The 18,228-nt window shown below is 46.7% G+C and overlaps 2 protein-coding genes across 3 annotated transcripts; both read left to right on the plus strand.

Annotated features, from left to right (window-relative positions):
• The first annotated feature begins 6,602 nt into the window (after nucleotides 1-6,602).
• LOC119355920 (sphingoid long-chain bases kinase 1-like) lies at nucleotides 6,603-12,477 on the plus strand. 2 transcript variants are annotated; one of them, XM_037622806.1, is made up of 9 exons: nucleotides 6,603-6,878; nucleotides 7,343-7,879; nucleotides 7,970-8,326; nucleotides 9,269-9,362; nucleotides 9,471-9,508; nucleotides 9,594-9,740; nucleotides 9,872-9,971; nucleotides 10,963-11,915; nucleotides 12,114-12,477. In XM_037622806.1, the coding sequence occupies exons 2-9, from the start codon at nucleotides 7,466-7,468 to the stop codon at nucleotides 12,261-12,263; spliced, it is 2,253 nt and encodes a 750-aa protein (XP_037478703.1). In that variant the 5' UTR covers nucleotides 6,603-6,878; nucleotides 7,343-7,465; the 3' UTR covers nucleotides 12,264-12,477. The 2 variants fall into 2 exon arrangements, with proteins under 2 accessions (XP_037478703.1, XP_037478702.1); XM_037622805.1 differs by having other exon boundaries at nucleotides 7,372-7,879.
• A 3,397-nt stretch (nucleotides 12,478-15,874) lies between these two features.
• Nucleotides 15,875-17,288, plus strand: LOC119355921 (homeobox-leucine zipper protein HOX22-like). The gene is made up of 2 exons (XM_037622807.1): nucleotides 15,875-16,466; nucleotides 16,572-17,288. The coding sequence occupies exons 1-2, from the start codon at nucleotides 15,996-15,998 to the stop codon at nucleotides 16,896-16,898; spliced, it is 798 nt and encodes a 265-aa protein (XP_037478704.1). The 5' UTR covers nucleotides 15,875-15,995; the 3' UTR covers nucleotides 16,899-17,288.
• The last annotated feature ends 940 nt before the right edge of the window (nucleotides 17,289-18,228 follow it).

Consider the following 18,228-nt stretch of genomic DNA (forward strand, 5'->3'; position numbering starts at 1 on the left):
GAAGTGTTTTTTTGTAGTGCAAACTCATAAACTCAATGGCCCAGGCACATAATTTTGTGCGTTTTGTGTTGGACGCGAGGACTTGAACCACTTTCTCTTTAAATGTGACTTAGTAATCCAGCTCTGGTGTTGTATTCGGTAGTGGTCGGATGTGACGTGGGCACCTAATTCCTTCGCCGAGCTTCGCCTTCTGACTAGGTCCTTGTCGGTGCAATATAGGCACTTTTTTGATTTGGTTTCTCTGCTATGTGTTGGGTTTTATGTACTATTAGGCACAAGTTCACTATTGATCATTCTTTTCCTAACAAGCCTGTTGATTGTCTATTAAAATTATTATTGTTTTTACAACAATGGAAATCATTGACTAAGGATTGTGACAAGGAGGCTACGTAGTTGCTGATCTCGCGTGTTCGGGCTATGGCGTTAACTCTTTCTCAATAGTATCAAACTTCTCCGACTTAGGATCATGTTGGTGCTTTACCTAGGTTGTTACTTTTGTGCGTAGGTAGTTAGCCTGCATGTTCCTCCTGGATGGAGGGCGTTTGGTCATATTGGTGATTATTGCCTACGGGCTTTATTTGTAAAGTCGGGCGTAGTCCTTCTCTCGAATTTTCTTTTATAGTTTTTGGTGAGATTCAAAGCCAAGAAATCTGACAATTCATGCATCGGCAGAGGGATTGCAAGGATTCTTTGAGGAAAAATCAAATGAAATGAGGTAGTCGATTATATAGTAAAATCTCTATATTAATCAGATTTAAGACGTCCTTTAGATATCTTTATTAAAAAAAGAATTCACGGCGAACCGATCCAGCTACTTGACTATCTCCTCGGCTGCTTGCAAACTTAGAAAATGTGAGATATATATCCTAAGCATCGCGGGGATTTTTTTCTTCTGAAATACGCACGAGTGCACACATCATTCATTAAAGGAGTGGGAGAGAATTCCAAGTCCGCAATTTACATAACTTGGCACAACACAAACACGGCCAACCCACAATAGCATCCACACTACACCCATACCATACCAGACTACTCACTCTAAACCCGCCTCAATAGCACCGCAAAAAACCCGTCGGGGTCACCCTTGAGAAGACCGGCCTGCCTCCAAATCTTACCTTCTGTGTTGATCCGCTCAATGACATGATTTGTGGAGGGCGAGGCTCCATCAAACACGATGCCATTATGGTATTTCCGTAGCTCCCATAATCCAAGAATGCAAATGGCCCGGGTGGTTCGCCTGTTTGCATGCGCCAACTCTGTCCAGATGCACTGCTCCTTTAGCGGTCCGTCGATCCTTGGAGCCAAATCCGGTCTGTCGGTCGCCATATGCACCAAATGCCAAACTTCCCGGGTGAAAACGCAACTTACCAAGATATGGTCCAGGGTCTCTCCATGCTGGTCACAAAATGGGCATGTATCTTGATGCAGAAGGCCACGACGAGCCAACCGATCTAACGTCCAACAGCGGTCTTTGATAGCAAGCCATGCAAAGAACCTACGATGCAGCGGTGCCTTCGATGTCCACGTGAACGAAGTTGTTGCCGTGACCGCATACGTTGATTGTGCCGAGAAGGCGTCGTTCTTTTCCCAAGACCAACCGATGTAGTCTTTGTTGTTCGTGTCCAAAGTCATGTCATGTATACGTTGCCAAAGATCCATGAACTACTGCAGCTCGACAACAGAAAGATCAAGGCCGATACTCCCAACCCAGGCGCCATTGATCAAGGTCGTCCCAACCGTCATTGAAACTTTGATTCTCCTTGAAACTCTGGCAGAGATGGAAGGTGTGAGTTCGACAACTCGGAAACCGTCAAGCTGCTAATCTTCCCAAAATAATGTCGCATTACCATTCCCAAATCTTGCCCTAGTGGCTGCCTGAAACAATGCCAGGGACTCGGGAAGCACCTTAACAACAAAACCCGCCCGTGGTCTAGAACGGTCTGACCTCTGGAGCCACGGCCAACGTGCCTGGAGCACTAAGTTCAGCCAACGCAGGTTGGGGATGCCCAAGCCACCTTGCAGTTTCCGCCTCTGCTTTACCACACCAAAGGAAACCATGCCAAATTTTGGTCATGGTCGTCAACGTCCTCGCCGGTAGATCCAAAGCAAGCATTGCATGGATCGAAATCGCAGAGAGGACGGAATTGATCAGGAGGAGTCGTCCACTCATCGGCAACATTGCCGACCTCCACTCAGGCAAGCACCCGGCGAGTTGATCTACTAAACCTTGAATCTGTCCAGCCGATTGCTTTCTCAGGGTCATGGGTAGGCCCAAGTACTTGTAGGGGAAGGAAGATCCCTCATAGCCAAGGGAGGCACAAACAACCGCCATATGTTCTTGGGAGCATCTGATGGGGATTGCGGCGCTCTTCATCATGTTTACTGTAAGCCTAGAGGAGTGGCCAAACAACTGTAGTATGGCTATGTAATTCTGTACTTGCTGCCCCGGCAACCCTTTGAGTAATATATTCAGGTGGGGGAGCTTCACACATCTCAGTTTCCAAAAGACCATAACATCATGAGCAAACATGAAGGCTCTCGCCTGCATGCCGGAGCATGCCAGAGGTGTGAATAACCCTCTCGCAGTGGCCAGTTTAAGAATTTTCTATCCGCCTCATGATGAAAATAAAGCCATCATCATCTTCTTTTTTACAGTGAGCACCAGAGAATATCCTTATCGGCCCATTGCTTGAAAAAAATAATCTTATCATCCCCACCCGTGTACGGCGTACCTAACTGCATACACTAAACAAGACCTGAACGACTTTGTCCATGATATTCATAGCAAGATATACTAGCTGGCGTGCTGCCCACCCGGCAAGAACAGAAAAAAAGTTCAATGCTCACCATTTTTAATTGCACTCCAAGTTTGAAACGAGGCGAATATTCTTTTCCTTGCCTTTCAAGGGCACACACATCACATCTGCCAACGTTCAGACGACATGGCGAACACCTTGCTAGACTAAAGCTAAAGCAGGCAAGGCAAGTTGGACTGATTCCAGGTAAGACATGTGTTGAACCTTTTTTTGGTGTTGAAACAATTTTTTTTGCGTAGATTTTGGTGTTGGGCCTTTGGGATGACGAAATGGGTTGATCTCAGGACCTGTACCAGGTATTTCCGTCGGCTAGCTGAAATTTCCAGTGGGCCTCCGCGAATAGGCAAAGTGTGCAACCACGGCTCCATTTGGTAATGGTTTGGCTGTTTGCTTATTTTAACCAGTTTGCAGATAAACTTATCTTCTGTTCTGCAGCTTATGAGATGAAACTTACATTCCCAATTGATATTACTCCCTCTGTAAACTAATACGAGTATAAGCAGGAGGGAGTATCCTTTATAAAAAAGAAGAAGATGAAATTAATGGTACAACGGGTACTCAAATAGGCTTTAAGAAAAATGTTTTTCTCAAATTCTCGTATGCACTAGCTTATAATAAGCACAATGCAACACGATTCAGCAATTGCAGTTTGTGCCATGTTGTTGATAGAATACTCTATGTTGTAGATCATTTTCCCCATCCGCCGGGTCAAATAGTTTATTAATTGTGCACTGAAGACCAAGGTAATCTTGATAGCAAATAACCTCTGAAACCCGATTACTCTTATTTTACGGTTGTCCGGTGCAGTTGTACTCGATTTGTATAAAACATAGTAACAAGGGTGATGTAGTATTAGATACTTAGAGAAACACATACCGAACATAAATTGCTAACAACATTACTAAGATGATTAATTAGTTTATTTGATGTTCGGAGTTATTCCGTTTGGCCGATCCGAGCCGATCCGAAAATTACGCTGGCCCCGCGTCGCTCTTCCTGGGCAACACGGGCAGAGCCGCCGTACCCCAGCCTAATCTTCCTTCTCCTCCCATCTATCCATCCCGCTGTCGCCCGAGGACGCCGCCGGCGAAGCTAGTGCGGCTGATGGCTGCGGCGGGGACTCTGCTTGTGGTTGTTCTTCTCGATGTCATGAGGACCCTGCAAAGAGATCGAATCAATCAAGCCAGATTCACTCCTACGTACGTCTACTCAGGACGTGCATATGTTGTTAGGCTGCAAATCAATCAAGTTGCATGTGTGGTTGGTTGAGGCTGGCTTTGCAAATATCATGTGAGTTCTCATCAATGGCAACGGCTTTGGGCGGTGCTCCATGAATTGGGAGTTGTCTAGCCGTTGGTTGTCTGCCAGCTACTTGTTTGCAAAGGATGGGTGGGCCTCTCTGCGCCGCTCTTACGCCTCTCAATCCGGCCAGACTCCGTGCTTCTTCGGATGCAAATTGGGTGGATCGGGCTCCGTCTCATGCTGGGATGCGGAGGCTGTTGATGGCGTGGTTGATCTAACACGCTGCTGCCTGTTGGGCCCCACTGACGGCTGAATCATCTCATCCAAGCGGCGGCCTCGTTGTTGATTACAGTGACCACTGAAAGGTCTTCGTGAGGGTTTCTCCCTCTAGATCCGGTGTTTTGACTTAGGCGAAGTGATGCAAACTATGGACAATGGTTCGACGCAGAGGGATGGTGGTGTAGCAGCGGCGATCACACATCGCAAGTAGCTGCTGGGATCGCGGAAAAGTGATGGCGACAACACGTGAGTGACTTGATGGTGGTGCTACTCGAGCACCGAGTCTCGAGCTCCGGGGTGAAGCCTAGGTGACCAGGGTTGGTTATGCCTGGCAATGGCGATGTTTTTACGTCGTTACCTTGTTGAAGGTATTGCTCGGATATGCTCAGACTAGTTCTTCAGGGTGAAAACCTAAATCCTGACCTTGTGTGGTTGGATTCGGTGATGGCAGCGATTAATCGTTGCTCCCTTTCTGAAGGCGTTGCTGTTGAAGAACCTCATCATTCATGTGGTGTCATGACATGGTTGATGCAGATATGATCATTAATGCAGTTTGCTGATTGGATCTAATCGCTTTGTATTTTTTCCCTTGCTTACACATATCTTTGGTCTTATATGACTTTGCTATTTGCTGGCAGGTTTTTGTGTGCGTGCGTTAGTGTTGGTTGTGTGCATCCTAATTATGCAGAGGCTGGATGTGCTCATTGTGTTTGTATCCTCTTGATGCTTCATTTTGAGCCAATAAAATTCACCCTTTGTCGAGTTTATTTGATGTCCTCACATGATATAGGTATGACCTCATGTCGTCCTTTCACCTATAGTTAGTGGAGGAGTCATAAATCAAAGTTTTAGTTTATAAGGAAGTCTGGATCGAAAACCTAAACAACCCTAGGGACACACACACATCCTGCAGAGACAAGTATACAAGAAGGAAAACATCAAGACATAGTTACAACACAACACAACACAAAGAACGACCTCTTAAACATTAGATAGGTGCAGGTGATTGTTTGATGCAACATAAGTTACGTCATAACCACATAGAGGGCGCCACTAGAAACATAGGTGAGGCTGCCGAGATGGCACAACATGCTAGAAGACAGCAAAGAGGCGGACTTTAAAGGATACATGAGAGTTCCACCAAGACAACACAGGAACCACCGGCTGGGGCAAACCACGAGTAGTCACATCAAAGAGTTGTGCCACTACCAACACTGTGACATCCAACACTCACACGAAGGGTGGGCATTACCCAGGACAGAGTGAAAAGAAGACGAGAAAGGCTCTGCCTCATCGAGCACGCACAAAAGAAGCACAGTTTTGTCGTCGGAAGGTGGTCATTGAAATGGGAGTGATGAAAAAGAGCGATGATGATGAAGTGTCATGATCATAGAGAATGCCGCTAATGAAATTATCTCTGTCGGGGGTGGTCTTTGCCCAAGTGAAGTATAAATGAAGGCCACTACACAACAAACAGAGAGACGGCGACAAGGGCTACGACAAGAAAGAGAGTAGTGGTGGCGGTGGTCTCGAGCGGTTCCCTTTACTGGAAACCTTTTAATTGTTTGCACCTCGTCAATTTTTCTACCTTTTTCATCACATTGCAAAATGGTGTGCTGCCACGGTGTTGCAACAGTCTGGCTCAATAATGGCATACTATTCATACAAGCAGCGTGCGCGAGACATGCGCGGGAGGGGGCGGGGACCCTAGTCGTGTAATGAGATGCTACACGACAAAGAAGAATGACGACCTGTAAGAGGAAACGGGCAATTATGGTAACAATGAGTTCCAACATTAAAGCAGCAGTTGCGCTAAAAATCACACGTCAAAGATATTTATTGCAAGGAGGGTATTGCTCAACCCTCCATCTTATGCCAATAAACAAAGTGGATCGTAATACCAACCTAAAATTGACTCATTAGCGGCGATGCCTCCAAATCGTCAATACTTGCACGCGCTCTCATCAAATTCCCCATCCCCCTACGCAATAGGCTCGAGCCGATGAAGAGTGCAAAGAACAAAGTTATTTCTTTTTCGAACAAATGGCAAAGAGATTATTGACTCAAGATCCATATTTCTATCTATGTGTGATTATACAACGCCTAGACCCTGGGTATTTTCGGATAACAAACGAGTACCAGTGTACAAAGTTCTTGTCTTTACCATCCATCTGACACAATACAATAATTTCTGATGCAGTCAGAATCTGCACACCCTCCATCTACCATCAAATCACCCAGTCGTGCCAGCCACCGATTTGAACCATCAGAAAACTCCACTCCTCCAGTCCTCCTCCTCCCCAGCTAGACGGACTTTTCCTCTCCACCCTCCTGTGCCTTTCCTCTTCCTCCCCGATCCCTTCCTCCGCCACGCTGCTCTCATGCTCTGCCCTACCCAATCTCCCCTATAGTCCACCACCGCTGTGCTCCCCCAACAACCCCGCCGCTGACGCGCGTCGCCGCCATCGCCGCCCCCGCTCCTACTTCACCGCGTCGCTGCTGTCTCCGCCCCGTCCGCAATCCCGGACACTGGTTTTTGAGGTACGAGCTTTTGGTCATTCGGTGATTACTTGACCCGAACTGATCCTGTAAATTTTTCGCGTGCCGGTGCGCACCCTCCAAACAATCTAGATCCGCCCCGTCGTGCTCCCCATATCTCTGTATCAAACCACGAATTCGAGACCTGGAAATGCGTTGTAGCACATGTGGTTGTGGAGATCTGAATTTGTACGGCTATAGGAGTTGAATTGTTTGAAGTCTCACAAAAAGGTATTCTAGGGTACTAGACAGTTTAGCGGATATTAGGCATAATATATCATCACTTCAGATATTCCAGCAGTACTAGTGAGGAGCTGCCCTTTTGTGGCTATCAGTCTTTGGGGGATGAAGCTCATATGTGCTCGTTTGCCCTGAACACATGCTTTTGATCCATGGGAAGCAATGAGCAGTTACCAGCTATATATATGCATCTTACTTATATTTGTGCTGTTTCTCTTTTGTCGCAGATTATTTAATTATGCCAATCCTTTCACAGGGCAACTGGGGTCATCATGTGCCATACTCTTCTTAAGCTGTATCAAACCCCTTACCCGTTCCGATGCTCTTAAGGTCCTGCTTAAAACAAAGAGATGGACGCAACTGATCTAGAGAATCCAACATCCAGAAACTCATCTCAGAAATCCAGCCGCCGTTCCAGTAGCCGGCGTTCTCAAAAGTCAGCTGGGCAACAATCTTCCCCCACTGTATTTCCAGAGAAAAGAGGCAAATCTAGATCTTTGAGGCAAAAGCATGTGGCTGTTGACAATAAAGATGCCAAAAAGGGTAAAAACCATGAGCGTAGAACTGATACGGTGGATGAGAGGTCCAATTTTGTAGGTTTCGAAGTCTATTCTGGCAAACTGTTTTATGACAGGAAAAATAAAAGTATAGGGGCGGATGGTCATCTGTCATCAAACAAGAAAGCTGATACAACTGATGCAAGACTCACAAGTAAAGCCCTTATATGGGGTTCTACTGTACTCAGCCTTGAGGATGTCATCTCTGTAAGTTTCAGAGACCAAGATGCACTTCAATTGTTATTTGGCCCAGTTGACAATCCCGTGATTTTGTGTGACGTGTTTGTATCTTCGCAGGTATCTTATAATTCTGGCCTCCAACATTTTACTTTACATGCATATCCTGCTAAGAACTCTCTATTTGGAAAGGCACATAGAGCTCGGAAGGACTTCCGGTTTATGGCCTCTACACTAGACGAGGCCATTTTGTGGGTAACATGCTTTGCAGAACAGAACATATACATTAATGTACTGCCTCATCCTGCAACATCCAGTATTAAGCAAGACACAGATGCCCCCCTTGGTGGGGTTCTATTTGATTACCCGCCAATCAAATGCAGAACTCCGCAGAGAATACTTGTTATATTGAACCCTCGTTCTGGACATGGTCGATCAATTAAAGTTTTCCATGAAAAAGCAGAACCTATATTTAAGGTAACTTTTGATGGTTTCAATGTAAAACTTCTACCTTTTGCACTGCTTTTAAAAGCAATATTCGAAGCGACTGTATATATCTGTCTGGTGATAAACTTGCTTCATGAAACCTCTATTGACCATTTGGTCTTCAGCCTTGTGGAAATCTCATGAAGAAGATGATAGTACTCTCCTCTGTTGTTTCTTAAGTTATACTGTTATGTTCTTGGCCTTTTAGTGTATTTGATATTTAACTTTGACCCTTACTATTCATAGGTTTATATGATAAATTATAATAATATGATAATACTTTAACAAAAAATTTACTGATGTACTACCTCTGTAAACTTTTATAAGATAATCGGGGTAGTCTTAAAACATATTGGTGGTTAGGTTTATATTGGAATCAGTGACCTAAAACGTCTTATAAAAGTTTACAGAGGGAGTAATTTTCATATAGATATTGGGGTAGTCTTAAACATATTTGTGGTTAAGTTTGAGTACACAAATTTTAAAATAACAGGAAAGCAGGGAGTATTTCAGCTTCTTATTAATTTCAACCTGTAATAGTAAAGGTGGAAAATAAGGAATACAGTAATTGAACAGGAACAAATAGCTCTGTTAAATTCCACAGGGAAAATGTTTCGGCAATATGATTAGCATTTTAACTCCTCTCCCGTGGCAGCATGAAATCGACTGTTGTAATCTTGTAGAACCCACATGAGTTATTCACTTTGAAATGAGCTAACTTGGGTACTGCTGATCTCGTTTTCTGTAGATTATTTAGAAGATAGTTGCATAAGCTGAAATTTCTAAGCTCCTGTTTATGATGAATATTGGCGATTTGATGCGCTGATTTATGGATTCTTCCTATCATATATAAATATTAGGCACTCTTATTCTTAACTATGTAAGTTTTATATTGTTTACCTCCAGCAACTAATCCCCTGTGATCTGGTGTAGCTTGCAGGTTTTCACATGGAAGTAGTTAAAACTACTCACGCTGGTCATGCGAAGTCTCTCGCGTCTACTTTTGATTTTGGCGCATTCCCTGATGGTATAAACTTTACGCATGTTTTTAAATAGTTTAGGTAAGGCCCAATATAGAGGCAACCATTGCAGCTGGTCTAATTAATGCCTTGATTTTTTTATTCTATCTTTGTAGGGATTGTCTGTGTTGGCGGTGATGGAATAGTAAATGAGGTTTGCACATAATATTCATATCACTATTTTATATGTGTAGTCATGTAGTGACTTAAATGTTAGCTGAACATTGATAATTTTGCAGGTGTTCAACGGTCTTCTCACCAGAAGCGATAGAACAGAAGCTGTGTCAATTCCAGTTGGAATAATCCCAGCAGGATCGGACAACTCACTTATTTGGACTGTTCTGGGAGTTAAGGATCCTATTTCTGCTTCATTGTTGATTGTTAAGGTATGCCAAATTTATCACAACTTCTTCTTACATGAAGAACGGAATTTCAGCTTATGTTCTCACTTTCACCTTTTACAAAATTAGTTTATCACTTTTAAACTTTTCTCACAAGAACTATCCCTTGGTAACAGGGTGGCTTTACAACCCTAGACATATTGGCTGTTGAGTGGCTCCAATCCGGGCTAATACATTTCGGCACAACTGTTTCATACTATGGTTTTGTTAGTGATGGTAAGTTGGTAACTGCAAATGTGCTTTCACATTTATTTTGTTTCACTATTTATCACGTTTCTTCTGATATACTCCTCCACAGTTCCCTAAAACTTGTTGTTGGACATTTGCAAAGTCAAACTTTAGAAACTCTGCCTACCAACATCTCTAAAGATTTAGATTGATACTTGAAAATCCTATGCGGAAATTTATCTTGATAATTACTTCCATGATATACAGTTTCGTTGGGTTTTATACATAGATTGCAATTGATATTAATTGTCAAAGTTACATTTTGGAGACCATGTCAATGTCTAATGTCTAAAACAACAAGAGTAATACTGTATGACATACTTTCTCTGTCTGTAAAAATAAATGACAATCATACAACAAACTTTTCTAATTTTGACTACTATACATAGACAAATATTTAGATTGGTAAGGAGAAAATAGTACCTTAGAATTTTCATGAAAATGTTTTCATAATATAAAATTTCATAATTTTATCCTAACATGCACCTATAAAATTTCATAGTTTTATACAAACATGCATATTGATAACCATGTCAATGTCTAAAATGGCATCTTACGAACTGCATGAGTATATAATGATTCCACAGATAGTCAAACATGGATCTGATTCTGATTTTTTTAATATCAGTAATAAGTATTTTTAGTAGCTGTTTTTTGTAGTGCATTTTTAATTTGGAGGACTTCTTCAACAGTAACAGCATATGATAACCCACTCTTAATTTGCTTTTTGTAAGTTTGCATTCGATCTAAAGTTCCCTGAGCAAATGATGTAGTTTTGTCCTCGTAAGTCTATTCTTAATGAGTTTCAAGATCTGCGTATAGTTCTTAATTACTAATTTACTAATGTACCCTTATCAGCCATAACTGCAAACATAGAAATTTAGTTTATTTGTCTACTATCAAGTATTTGCAGAAGTGCAGCATGGCATAGCACTGAAAAAGTTTACTGAGCTGAAAAACTATTTCAACTTTGCTGCAGTCCTGGAACTTTCCGAGAAATACCAGAAGAGATTTGGCCCTCTTCGATATTTTGTGGCTGGAGTACTCAAATTTTTGTGTCTACCAAGTTACTTCTATGAGTTAGAATATCTTCCTTTGTCCAAGGACATGTCCGGGCATGGAAAAGGTACAGGACAAGACAAAGTTGAATTGTCTGATGTCTATACAGATGTAATGCGTAGTCGATCAAAAAGAGAAGGATTTCCACGAGCTTCCAGTTTTTCAAGTATTGACTCTATCATGACTCCAAGTAGGATGTCTCTTGGGGACTTTGACACATCAGGTGGTACAGCGGCAAGCAGTGAACCGTCAGAGTATGTTCGTGGTCTTGATCCAAAAGCAAAACGGCAATCTATGGGCAGAAGCAACATTGTTTCGGAACCAGAAGAAGTCCTACGCCCTCAACAGCATCATGCATCATACTGGCCAAGAACGAGGTCCAAAACAAGGACCGATAGAAATTCAGTTGGTGTCACAGCTTCTAATGATACACGGTTATCTTGGGCAGCCCCTTCAATGCATGATAAGGAGGACATTTCCTCGACAATATCAGATCCAGGACCTATTTGGGACAATGAACCAAAGTGGGACACTGGGCCAAGATGGGACACAGAGCCAACTTGGGAGCCTGACCACCCTATCGAACTTCCTGAACCACCAGAAGATATAGAAATCGGAACATCTATGGAACTTGTGCCGAATTTGGATGAGAAATGGGTTGTCAGGAAGGGGCACTTTCTTGGTGTCCTAGTATGTAACCACTCATGCAAAACAGTTCAAAGTTCCCAGATTGTCGCGCCAAATGCGAGCCATGATGACAACAGTCTGGACTTACTTTTAGTTGGCGGAAGGGGGAGATGGAAGCTGTTGAGATTTTTCATACTACTGCAATTTGGTCGCCACCTTTCTTTACCATATGTGGAATATGTGAAGGTATCATGCCACTTCTGTCCTTGCTCAAGTTATTTTTCTGCCATGTTCCATTTGTGCTTTTTGAAGAGCTTCCATTTGACGTCGGGGGTGGGGTGGGGTTCATTTTTGTCAGAAATATTACTTCCTTTTACACAGTATAATTGTTTGCTTCTAGTAACAACACTGACTCGGTCTTAACTGCTGGTCCGACATTGACAGGTGAAATCAGTCAAGGTTAAACCTGGTGCAAACACCCACAATGGCTGTGGGATAGACGGGGAGCTCTGCCGCGTCAAGGGGCAGGTAGTCTGCTCCATGCTACCGGAGCAGTGCAGGCTTATTGGCCGGCAATGTAAACAGCCTATTTAAGCACCACAAGTCTGCTGAGCTTCACGAGTTTTTGAGGCGCTGTATGATCTGTTGTCACTTGTAACAGTTGATTTTGAGTTGTCTATATTATCGTTTACTTGCCAATGAGGGTGCGGGTGACTGGTCGGTCAGACAATGTTGTGACGGTTCTGTATATTTGAGTGATTATAGAGGGGATACCTCAGTTCTTTTTATCTGATCTGATCTTATTTTTGTTGACATCTACTAATGCTGCGTTTTCCCTTTCGACGATAGAGGAGTTTGTTGACGGCAGCTTGTGAATTGCCTGCCCATGACTAGGATATATAAAGCCAGTTCCTATGTACAGTATATATAATCCCCTAATGCTTTGCAGAACAACTTCACATCATTTGCCAACATTATTCAGATGCAGAGGTTTTCGAGACCAAAACAGGTTCAGATTTTAGTCATCGTGTGTACCATCCTTGACTGCTAATCAAAACATGTTGCTTGCATGTTTGTCGCTCTGATTAGTCTTGGACATGAGCTCACCCGGGAACAGCTGTAGTGGTACCATTGGATGGGAAGCCAAAGCCTAAGAAAAAACATCCGACTAACGTGTGAAATTGTGACGGTTTTTCAGAGGCCTGACAGCAAACTCGTGTGCGGATATGGTTCTCTAATACGCAACGGCTCCCTGATTGGAGAAGGTGCGCCGTGGTCGGGGGTCAAACTTAAAAAGATTCAATAAGAGGGGATGCCGCAAGCAATCTGGTAGGGCCTACTAATCAACTACGACAAAACTTACAAAAATTGCGCTGATTAGTGCGATTTAGCGCAACGCAAAGTGGTATCGCTTTGCAGAATAACTTAGCCTGGCCACTACTGCTGCTTAGCAAAGGTGCTTTCCTTCTCCATTTGGTTGGACTGTCTTGCTTTTGAAGTAAATATAAACTAAGAAAAGGATCTCGTGTTAAGTAGTATATCATACTTGATTTTGCCACGTGCATTATCAGGATCTCGTGTTAGGCCCCCGGAAAACACGAACCGGAAGAAACAGAATCTGATGAAAACTCGTGACAGACATCAACAGGGCATGTACAGTGGTTGTTAAGACGGTGTTATCTTAAACCTTGCATGTAATTTAGAGATAACAATAAAAAGATGTCTACAATAGATTATCTCCTTTTATAATTTCTCTCTCTTCACCTTAGCATTTATCCTATGTGATACTTTTAAGATAGTATTATTGTACGTGCCCTCACTTCCTGGCTCATGACAAGTAGTAGAAACAAATACCGCAAGAACATGTAGATTTCAGACTCAAATTGCCTACGGATAGGATCGTTCATCCGTTCACGTGACTGATCTTAAAGAGGGTAGGCAGATACAGGCGCACAGTACTAGCATACATACACAAACGAAAAAGAAGGTAGGTAGGCAGCAGATTGAGCCGGCGCACAGTACCATGCATGCATACACGAATGAAAATGAAACACGGACGGGTCGAACTCCTTCCCGCGCCCCCGTCTCGATCCCCAGGACCAGCGGAATTTAAATCGTAGCACACCAGATGGCGCCATGAACCCCCACGAGGCACGAGCTCGGGAGGAAGGGAAGGCGTGCGCGACTGTGGCCACGCGGCCAAGCTTTCCATCTCTCCACAGAAACTGGCGCGACGCCGACCCGCCTCGCCACTCGCGCGGCGCCGCGTGTGCCGCCCCCGCCCGGCGCCCACTCGCGCGCGTACGTGTGGCTGCCTCTGTCCGGCCGGCCGTCGACGTCCGCGGTGGCCCCGCCGCCGCCGCGCGCGCGCCCCTTCTCCTCCTCCTCCTCTCCCTCCTGGTCCCGGCCGGGCTAGCCGGCCGGTCGCCTAGCCTGTCCGTGTAATAACTGTGCCTTCTACTACGTACCTTGCACACCTCTCCCTCCTAGCCTGCTACCGCACTCGAGTAAGTCCTCGCCGCGATTAATCACGGTGGTCACCACGGACAGCTACCCAGCTGACCCTGCCCGTGCAACAGCAGCTTGGCACCGCTTGGGCGCCGGCCCGATCGCTGTGAGCTGTTGCGTTTGTACTGTGTTTCTCAGTAGAAAAAAAAACTATCCATAGTTCGAATGATCGACACTAACCGGCAGTGGCAGTCGTAGCCCGGTCTTGGCGTGCTATCAACTTTTGTATCGTGCTACACTGCGGCTCGAAATGACCCGACCCGCGCCCGCCGTTACCGAAGCCGGAAGAACTCCACCAGCGCACTACTACGAGCGTTCAACAAATAAAGGCAGTTCAGTCGCACCGGGTCACCGCTTTTAACTTGCCTGATCTGCTCTAGCACGTTTGGATCGTGGGAGGTCGGGGGCAGCGAATCGCCGGCCTCCGGGTGGAGAACGATCGGTCGGGGATAACCTCTGCTCCCCGCACTGACCCCGCAAGTGCTCGCCTATCACGTTCGCTTCGCTTCACCGTATCTGTTTATCTTGAGTTACCATGATGTCCCTTCCTCTCTCTCTCTCTTTTTTCTTTCTTTTTTTGACATGGTGATGTCCCTTCCTGGTAAACGATCAATCGAGTGGTAAACTGGGAGTAGTAGTAGAACGCACAGAGGCGCCAGGCGACAACAGGCGACAAGACCCGCCAACGCGCTAGCTGAGTGGCGTGCTGCGTGCATCGGCCCGGCGAACGGGACAAACGCGGCGCGCCACCTCGACGCCCCTTCCGGCGGAAGCCCCCGCACACCTGGCGCCGCGACGGCGACGCGTGCAGCCCCCCGACGGAGCGCGCACGGCCATTGGTCCTACCTGTTCCTCCTCCCGCGCCTGTCCCCGTCTCCCCTGTTGAAATATATTGCCCACCTCCCTCCATCAGTTCGGACTTTTGGATGAGTTGGCTGGAGCATGAATTCAATATGGTATCCGAGCCAAGAGATCTTGAGTTCAAGACCCTGCCAACGCAGTACTAAATAAAACGATTCTGCGGCCTACATCGATCCCATGTCTAAGGACTAAAATAGCGTAGACGTGAGGGGGAGTGTTGAAATATATTGCCCACCTCCCTCCATCAGTTCGGACTTTTGGATGAGTTGGCTGGAGCATGAATTCAATATCCCCGTGGAACACCAAGGCGCACACCTTTCCACCACCCATTGGCCGGCAAGCCCGCCCCATGATACACCACCGGAGTAGTACTACGTAGTGCTGATCCTTTCCCGTGCAGCCGATCGATCGATTCGTAGTAGATGAAAATGCAAGAAGTTCCGTGGCGTGGACAGACAGACATAGGCAGAGAGAAATAAACGAACGAAAATTACTCGTCCGGTAGAGGCTTGCAATTCGTAGGCCGGAAGGAAGCCTTGAGTGAGCGGAAGGAGGAGGAGGAGAAGCAAGATCTTTGCACCCGTGGCCACGTTTCGGGTGCCGATCTCGAGGCGGGAGGATAGACATGGGGGCGCCGTGGTGGGCGCAGCCTCTGGCGCCGCTGGATCCGCGACACTTGGCCCGGGGCGCGAAAGCGGCTTTCGCGCGGTGTCAGGCCGCGTGGGCCCGGACGGGGAGGTTTCTTTATCCGCCGTCGCGAAGACCACATGTTCGCGTCTCGCGCAGCGCGGACACGTAACGCCGCCCGCCGGTATAAAACGGGCCTCCCGGCGCCGAGAGACAGAGGAAGGAGGAAGGGACGGACGGCATAGCGTAGGGAGGGGATCCATCCAGCAGAGCAGAGGAGAGCAGCGACCGGTCGGAGCAGAGCAGTGGCGGCCCACTGGGTCGGTCGGCATGGATTACCACCACCATCACCAGCAGCAGCAGCAGTTCCTGATGCCTCCGCCGGCGTCGCTGCCGGCGCAGCAGCAGCTGTGCGCGCCGATGATGGGCATGGGCATGGAGATGGGCATGGAGATGGAGATGGAGATGGAGATGGAGATGGAGGAGCAGCTGTGCTTCGTGGGGAGGGGCGGCGGGGGTCGGGGGGCGGAGAGGAAGCGGCGGTTCACGGAGGAGCAGACACGGTCGCTGGAGTCCATGTTCCACGCGCACCACGCCAAGCTGGAGCCCCGGGAGAAGGCGGAGCTGGCGCGCGAGCTGGGCCTGCAGCCGCGCCAGGTGGCCATCTGGTTCCAGAACAAGCGCGCGCGGTGGCGCTCCAAGCAGCTGGAGCACGACTTCACCGCCCTCCGCGCCGACTACGACGCCCTCCACTCCCGCGTCGAGTCCCTCAAGCACGAGAAGCTCGCCCTCGCCGCACAGGTAGCTAATCTAATCGCTGCGCACGTATTCTTAATCTCTTCTTGGCTTCTTGCCGATAGTACTTAATCCAGCTGCTAACTGGAGTACGTACGTACGTGTGTGCAGTTGCAGGAGCTGAGCGAGAGGCTGAGGGAGAGGGACGGCGGCGGCGGTGGCGCGGCGACCGCCACCGCCAGCAGCAGCAGCTGCAACGGAGGCGGCCGGGAGCTGGACGACGACAAGAGGAACGTCGTCGACGTCGAGCCCCCCGAGAGCTGCGTGCTCGGCGGGACGGCGTGCGGCACGCCGGCGGACGTCTCGGCGTCGGTGGAGTCCGAGTGCGACGACCACCTCCACTACGACGGGGCGGTCTTCCCGGAGTCCTTCTGCGCCACGCCGGAGCTGTGGGAGCCGTGGCCGTGGCCGCCCGTCGAGTGGAACGCGGTGGCTTGAGGCCCTGGAGTAGTATATACATGTTGTGAACCCACGTAGGCGGCTTGTGTGTGTAGCTTCACGTACGTACGTGCATGTTGTGCTCGATTTCCCATCTGGTTGGGGATACATGCGAGAGAGGCGAACGGGGGCGCGGCAATGACGGGTGGGTCCGTGTAAGACAGAGGGTGATGCACCTGAATCCAGAGAAGTGACCTGAAACCATGGAGGCGACCGCCCAGCCAATGGGATCAGGGATTCGGATGCTGCTAAAATGTTGCGAGTTAGAGATCATTGGTGGAGTTTGCATCAGCTGTTCTGTTTGTTGTTGCACCCGCTGTGAATTCAAATGTTGGAGGTAGGACCGATCCATCAATTGATAATACTACAAAATACTGCTTCTCAACTTTAGAATCTCGTGTGGAGCATCGGCAGTAGGTTCTTGTCTAGGATTGTCCAAACGTTCATCATGGTTAGCCGTTTCGCTAATTAACTTTCTGCAGCCCGCTTCTAGAAAATCTTAACATTAACGCCTAAAATTGCACTGTTTTAAGGTGTGCAACTTTAGAGGAAATTTGGTACAATATGTGGTTATATAGATCGACTTAAGAGATAAGTTTGGTTAAAGCCTGATTCAAAACCTAAGAAATGTGACCGATTTAAGCAAAGTTAAGACAACCGATGAATTGATACCCCTCGCTTAATTGGAGTTCAAACTTTCAACTTTTTGATTGGTATGTTGATTGTTAGTGAATCACCCAAGGGAAAAACATGCTGCTAATATGTTTTCCTTTACTCTTGCTCCCAATTTTATTTTATTTTTTGCTGATGTTAGGGGAACTCTAGCGGATCCCTAAAAAACGGTTCATTCCTCAAGATATTCTCTTCCGAGACATTAACTGCACCTAGCTAAACTTCTATCCGGCTAACTCCTAAAAAAATTGAGGGGTTAACCCAAACAAATTCCCAACTCTCTCAGTTTTGAGAGGCCTCATAAGTTCACACCAATAATATTCCTTCTACTTTCAGCAAAATATTCCTTCTTCTCTCCCATGCACGACACTTCCTCCTTCCGCCTTTGTTGCCACATATCGCCATCGCAGCCACCTACCACCTTAGGAATGGAACCCTCGGTCGCCTCCACACCCCGGCGTCGACGCCCGTGCTGCCGCGCACAAAGATTTGGTTGGAGCTGTGGCAGATTTGACCGATCTGCGTGCTGTTCTGGGTCCTTTGTCAGCACACGAGTACCTGGTGTCGAAAATCACCTGCAGCAACGACCATGGCAGTGCCGTCGACTGGTGGATGTCCAGTGTCTTTCTGTACGAGTTGTTGCACGACACGACGCCTT

Source organism: Triticum dicoccoides, chromosome 2A (genome assembly GCF_002162155.2).
Source record: "Triticum dicoccoides isolate Atlit2015 ecotype Zavitan chromosome 2A, WEW_v2.0, whole genome shotgun sequence".
NCBI classification, from domain to species: domain Eukaryota; kingdom Viridiplantae; phylum Streptophyta; class Magnoliopsida; order Poales; family Poaceae; genus Triticum; species Triticum dicoccoides.